This window comes from Manis pentadactyla, chromosome 1 (assembly GCF_030020395.1).
Source record: "Manis pentadactyla isolate mManPen7 chromosome 1, mManPen7.hap1, whole genome shotgun sequence".
NCBI lineage: Eukaryota > Metazoa > Chordata > Mammalia > Pholidota > Manidae > Manis > Manis pentadactyla.
Genome location: NC_080019.1, coordinates 122,297,790 through 122,304,922, shown reverse-complemented (window position 1 = coordinate 122,304,922; position 7,133 = coordinate 122,297,790). Strand labels below are relative to the sequence as shown.

The 7,133-nt window shown below is 37.1% G+C and overlaps 1 protein-coding gene across 5 annotated transcripts in view; it reads left to right on the top strand.

Moving 5' to 3' along the window:
• Positions 1 to 2,437: 2,437 nt before the first annotated feature.
• ATP13A4 (ATPase 13A4) overlaps positions 2,438 to 7,133 on the top strand; it is a 123,776-nt gene continuing 119,080 nt past the window's right edge. Inside the window, exon 1 of one of the 5 annotated variants that reach the window (XM_036875273.2) lies at positions 2,438 to 2,862. In XM_036875273.2, the coding sequence (XP_036731168.2) occupies positions 2,800 to 2,862 (63 nt within the window). In that variant the 5' untranslated portion in view covers positions 2,438 to 2,799. The remainder of the gene's footprint in view (positions 2,863 to 7,133) is intronic. The other 4 variants (XM_036875272.2, XM_057501243.1, XM_036875271.2 and 1 more) reach the window with 4 other exon arrangements.

The following is a 7,133-nucleotide window of genomic DNA, read 5'->3' as shown; positions in this document are numbered from 1 at the left end:
TCCCTCGCTGAGCACTTTGGTGGTCACCTCATAGCTGAGACATGGATTGGGGAAGCTGCATTGGCTGGCCCTAATATCAACTCTTCACTGAGTGTTTGAATGTAGGCAAACTATTGATTTCCTTTACCCAGGCTTCCTTGTCTGCTAAGTGGGGATGATCATAATAGTACCGACCACAGAAGCTGTTGTAAGAAGTGCGCAATGACATGTAAAATGCTTACGACAGTGCCTGACATATGGAAATGTTTGGTAAATTTTGTTTGCTTTTTTCATGGAATCTAGCCCTGTTTGTGTATACTCACGCTTGTAGACCAGCAGTGCCAACTGAGGGAGGGTACTGCCCATATGTCATGCTGCCGTAGAGGCACTGGGATGTTTTACCATTGGAACTCCTGGAGGGATGTGAGAAAACTCACTATTTCAAAGTCTTCAATTGTCCTGGACTGAATTGCTGAAAATGATTTTCTGTGGTCTCTTGGTTTTCACAAAGTTTTTTATGTTCTTAGAGACTTATTTTGCTTTAATACTGTAACCATATAACACGATTTGTTCAATGAAATGAGATCCTGTGGAGTTTTTCCTGTAACTCCTGATCAATTACACACCCATCCTAACCCTACAATGTTGCATGAGTTGCCAAGTATATTCAGGAACCCAGCCAGATAAATGCCTGAATTGCCAATCATAGATGGTAAGATTAAACACTCTTCTCTCACCTGCATACTGGCACTGGTACAGTGTTACCATTTCACATACTAACACTCCTCAGCCCCTATCAGTTGAGATAGAGTTTGAAATATTGTTTTATTTTTTTTCCCTGCTAAATATTTAAATGACTGCCTATGAGAGCTCTACAATGTTCATTTACTTTTGGGGGGTATAATTTCTTTTTATTGAGATATAATTCACATTTGTAAAATTCTCTCAATGAAAGTACAAATTCAGTGACTTTTAGTGTATTCACAAAGTTGTCCTGCCATAACCACTCTCAAATTCCAGGACATTTTCATTCCCTTAAAAAGAAATCCCATACTTCTCATATTTTGATCTTGAGGTATAATGTTAATTGCATTTTTAAGTTTATTTTGTTAAATTGTGCTAATAATTTTTGGAAATTCAGAGAACAGCATATATGTATATATGTATTTATATATATAATAACTAATATTACAATAGCTTATCATTTTTATGCTTGTCTAATTTATACTTTACCATTTGCTCAAGGTTTTGTACATACATATACCCACTCACCCACTTTAGTCTTGGTCTTGTTTGCATTACCAATGTCAGGGTGGGGATATCAGTGCCAACAGTTGTGCATAACTTAAAGGAGAATGAGTGGACACAGTGAAGGTAAAAAATAACTCCTTTATTGAATACATTCTGTTTCCCAGGCACTACTCCTCACACAACAGCTTTAAGAGGTAAGTTCTATTACCATCATCTTTATTTTACATATGAGCAAATGGAGGCTTATGAGGTTTATGAAACTCATTATCCCAAAGTGGCACAACTGGTAAAACCCCAGTTTGAACCTGGATCCTCCAAATCCAGAGCAACGCCCTTAACCACGATGCTCCACCGCCTACTGTTAAATTGGATGTTTCGTTTAATTATACCAACAGCGCTTGATCAGTGCTGCACAATATGTTTTCACAAGTCCGCATTTAAGCCTCCGGTTACTGGATGAGAAGAGCCAACTCCTAAAGGTTAACACAGTTGATCACACAGCTCGACCAGCGCCAATGAGCAGCTGGAATCCAGGTTTTTTTTCCTGAGCCAAAGTGGATGTGTGTTCCCTACATCACACTGGGATTTCTGACAGTTATGTCAGACTTCTGTTCCAGCTTTCATAATAAAAAACCATTTGAAACATTTGTTTTATTTTATTATATTTGTTTGCATGTTTAAATCCCCACATCACTCTGAGGGTAGCAATTATGACTTCATTCATATATAGAGTTCCTGTGTTCAAATAATGTATATTGAATGAATGTGTGAAGAAATTTAAAAAGTCTTGCCACATAGTCAGTTGAATATTTTATTTCCAGACTTTCTTAAGAATTTAGCCACCAATTTTTTAGTGAAAGGAGACTACATAAAATAGTTTGATTATATCTTCATTCTTTGTCTACATGCTTTTTGCAAAAGTAAACTTAATTCCACATACACATTAAGTGGAGTGCCTTTGCATACACACAGAAATGTGATTACGAATACCTTTTGAAGAGGATTAGTTATAATTTGTAGCTTTTGTAAGCAAAATGAATGAGTATACTATTAAAAGCTGATGGGCTGGGGCTTTCATTAATTAAATAAAATCTGCAGCTCTGTTAGCCTCCGTCCACCCCAGTCTCTGAGCCTCTGTGGAAAAAGCAGTGAGCTGGCAGTTCTTGCGTCTGCTCCTCACTCCTTGGAAAGTCCTGCCAACTCTGCATTGTCCTGTTGGATTTGCAGTCAGATATGCTGGCAGGCACTGGGCAGGCAACAAGTTCTTTCCCTGTAAGTTGGGTACAAAAAGATCGGCATGGGAGCAGCCTCTTTTGGGACTGCTGCTCTGGGAGAACACAGTAGGCAAGGAGCAGGCAGACACTCCTCTAAACAGAGGGTGACTTGTGGGAGGAGTTCAGTTTGCTAAGTATTACCATTTGCTGAGAGAAGGTATGTGCTCAAGAAGGAGTTTTAACCTGGAGGATCCTTAACACATTCAGCCGGCTGGCGAGCGACAGTGACTCGGCAAGTTCATCCTGGAAGCATCTGCTCAAGAGGGTCAGGCAGGAGAAGTGGAATCACCGTTTCATGGGGAACCACTTTGAGGATGGCCAGCATGCTTTGCTCAATGAAGGAGAAGAGAATGAGATGGTAAGATTCTAGCCACAGTCCCTCTCTTCACACACACACACACACACACACACACACACACACACTCACACACACACACACTCACTCACTCACTCACTCAGACACTCATGCACTTCTCTTCAATTTGACTCTCATGTTATGTGAGGAAAGATAATGTTCAAGAAATCTTTCTGTCCCATAAATGTAACCTCTGACAGCAGAAATTTTCTAGAATGAAAATATTTTACTCATTTTATCAAGAACATTTTCTTTTTAAATAAAACAGAAAGGGAGTGAAGCACAATGCCACTTTCTGATGTCTTTTTGAGCTTCACCAGTATAGCAAGTTCTGTTCAAAATTTCAAATAATTTCAGCAAATCCCTAATGTGGGGAGCAATGTATTCCTGATAGGGAGAAGCAGAATATCCATAGAGAAATAGAAGTGCAGCTGGTCTTTTACCGTCTTTTCTTCTCACATATCTGTGTTCACAAAGACTGTTGGACAGGGAAAACATAAAATATTAACAATTGTCAGCCTACACACATTTCTGTTTACTTCTAGAATTTTACTTGTAGCTCTCTAGGTATAGAGATGGTTACAGAAAACTTTCTATAGTTAACTATCTCTTTTCATTTAGATGTGTTCCCATCTGGGGAACTATAGGAAAATCAAAAATGATTCTTATGCTCTTGCTGAATTTAAGGCTCTGTTTCTCAATTACATGGTAATCAAGAGAGAGATAGAAATGTTACTTCTGTTTAATAGGGCCTTTTTTGCTAATTGCAAAAGCACAGTCTTTTATACCAGTAATGGTGTAATAAAAATGTTAGAATGTGATACTCTCATTCTGTAATAGCATTTTATCTTCCTGGAATTAATATATAAATAACAAGCCCAAATGATCTTTACTTAAAGTGTTTTCTTGGTTAATTGCTTTAGTCTTGACTATTAAATTCTTTTTTGCTAAACTGGTCTTTCAAGTTTAATCTGCTTACCTGTTCCTATAGCAGCAACATGTTTTGGACCTTCAGAGGTAGATCCTTCTGTTATCAAAGCCGAAAAAATTATAAGGGAATAAAAAGCACCCAAATTTACATGGGTTTCTTCACCTTCTCCTTACTTCCAGATTTGACTGCCAAATAACAGTTGCCTTTAGGTTTTACACAAATGTCACCAGAAAGGACCTTCTGACCCTTTGTTGGATATCATATTTGTATCTTCTGTTTTCTTTAGAGAGTGAATATTCCATTAATATCTATATTAAAGTTGGAAATTTGATCCTCATCTTGAATATTCTTTTTTTTCATTGAATATTCTTCACCAAAAGGCATGGCCTCCTTCCCTCAAGTGTTTTTTTATTCTCTCTCAAATCCTTAGATTAAAACACACCTACTCTTTTCTCATACACTCATTTTTGTTCTTCCATTCTTTGTCATTCAAGAGTCATCTGCTAGCTAGCAGAAATTCCTAGTTTTAGGGAAATTGCTATCTCCGTGTACACATTCCAGTGAAGCAATTTTTTTAACAGACCATCTTTATGATAGTACCACACAATCCTTCAGAGTTATCAGCCTACGTTTTGCCTGCTGCTGAAAGCCCAGTTTGGGGAAGATCTTTGCTATGGAAAAGGACGCTGTGTTTTCTGGAGAGGAGTCATTTGGCCAGTCATCTCAGTGGAGGTGCAGCAATTAGTATACACCCTTGAGCTCTCCATCCTCTTCTGCCTGGAGCCTGGCCATCTGCCTGTTGCTGGGTCTGACACTCCATCCCTTCTTAACCTACTATTCTATTACCTTTACCCAGAGCAGTAAACTTCAAAAATTATCAATATACCTTAAATGGATTCCACATACCTTTATAGTGATTTTTAATTTGTAAAATATTTTCTTGGCCACAAGCTAATTTAGTTTTTGCTATACCCTGTGAGGTGGGTGCTGAAGTTCCCACTTTAAAGATAAGGAAACTGATGCGTGGAGAATGTGCCAGCCTGGTTTCATTGACCAGTAAGTCCAGGAGCTGAGGCACCATATAAATTAGCTTAGGTTGATAGCACTTTTTTCTCTGGATCTACACATAGCCCACCAAAACCCTTTTCAGTTCTTCCTGAGGACACTGTACTCTTAGCAGGGGAATACACTTCCTCCCTTAATAAAACAAAGCTTAGGAGAATATCTAATCTTAGATTCCCTAGGATTTGTTCCATTATGTGTTGTCTTTCCTGAATAAGCTGTCTCCTCTGACTTCAATATTAATCCCTTTGGAAAGCCCAAATTGTCTAGACATGTGTCACACCAAAGGATTTATAGTTTCTTGCTTTAGAATATACACTGTTTGGATCTTTACAGAAGTCATTACTACAATGATAGAAATGATGACAAATTCAAGAAAGATGTTTAGGATTATCTTGTATTCTAGAATAAAAGAAACAGGAAATAAAGAGCAACTCTAGACAAGCTGAAAGTGCAAAATGAGACAGGAGCCAATGGAAGATAGAATTTGTTAGGAAGACAGGAAGGAAAGGAGAGAAAATGGTCTTCAAAGAAGGTTCACCCAGATTTCTGCCTAATAAAGGTCTCAAAGAGGAGCCTGGTCCCCTGACCCACCATAACTGGTCTGGAGGGCCAGCTCTCAATAGCCCTGGGCTCTCCGCTTGCCTACTAGCCTCAGTTTTCTTGTCTGTAAAATAGGAGTGGTCTTTCTTACCCTACCTGCCTCACAGGGCTCTTAAAGAATCAACTGAGACTATCTGTGTGGAACAGTTTTGAGAACTAGAAATTCTGGGGAAGTGTAAGCTGTTATTAACTAAACAAAAACAGGAGGAGTCGGGGCCTCAGCAGGTAACCAATGGAATGAATATTATCTTCCCTCCAAATAAGGTCAACTTTTCTCATTAAATAATGACAAGTGAGGAATATATGCTTTCATTTACATGATATAGCCATCATTTATAAATGGAGAGGACCTGACTTACCTTATAACCTGCCTTATAGGGTTTACTTTGGGAAAACACCTATCTGTCTTGGGACTCAGTTTCCTAGTTTATAAAAGGAAAGTATCAGATGAACTGGGGGCCTGAATTCCTTTGAATTTTGATGTTTCATATTTTTATTTGAAAGGCCTTAGAAACATTGAGTGCTCATTTCTTAACACCATGATTGAACATTGATTAGAACATTGCTCACTAATATTCTTATTACACCCTAATAAAATCTTATTCCTTTGGTGAAAGTGTTTTGTTACAGTGAGACTTGATTTAAAAATAATGTCCTTGGTTTTTTCTCCCCTAAATTTTAGCAAAAAAAAAAAAAAACTCTTGAACTTTTTCTGATTATAGTTAATATATGTTTATTGTAAAAATATTGAAATGACATATAAAGGTCTGAAGAAAGAAGTAATATGATTCATGAACTTTCCACCCAGACCTTATCAATAGTACTGTATTGGTGAATTTCCTTCCAGACTTATAAATGCATCCACAAACTCATCACTTTCTGATTATTTTACTGCATTTAGTATTAGCTATACTCTTGTGATTATTTACATATCTTATATTTGTATCATGGAAAACTACATCATGGTGTGCTACCGACATTTTTACCAACTCCACATTCAGTGATGTTATATTAGTGAATAAAGCCAGAAATATTTATGCCATAGGTAATTGGTAAATGCTACACGGGATTTCCTTCCTGCTCTACCCGAAAGCCAGTTGTCAACTATTTACCAGTATACCACTGAACATATTATTTCTTCAAGACTTTGCATTTTGCTCTTGATACATATATACTTATTGTGGATATTATGCATTCATTTACACTATGAGTCATGACAAAACAAATTAAAATCAATCACAACCTATTCTTAAAAGAATGCACACTCATGTTGGCAAATCCGTATTTTTTTAACAAAAAATGGAGTCATTCCTATATTCTTTCTTTAAGCTCGCTTTTCCATTACACCTAAAAGTATGTTTTGGATATATTCCTTTTGATAATTATAGCTCCACTTAACCATTTTAATGTTTAAATTGTGTTTAGATGAACTATACTATAAGCAAATCTCTCCTGTTGTCCACTTACGGTATTTCAAAGTATTTTTGGCTGTGATGGGCAACTTTATACATGTATTTTTACATATTTGTCAGATCATTTCCTTAGGATAAAATCCTAGAAATAACATTGCTGTGTCAAAGAGGATGTGTGTTTTAAATTTTGATTGATATGCAATGGCAAATTTCTCTCCATAAGATTGTGGGCATAGCAGCTCACACTTTGACTCTCAGTCGTTTTT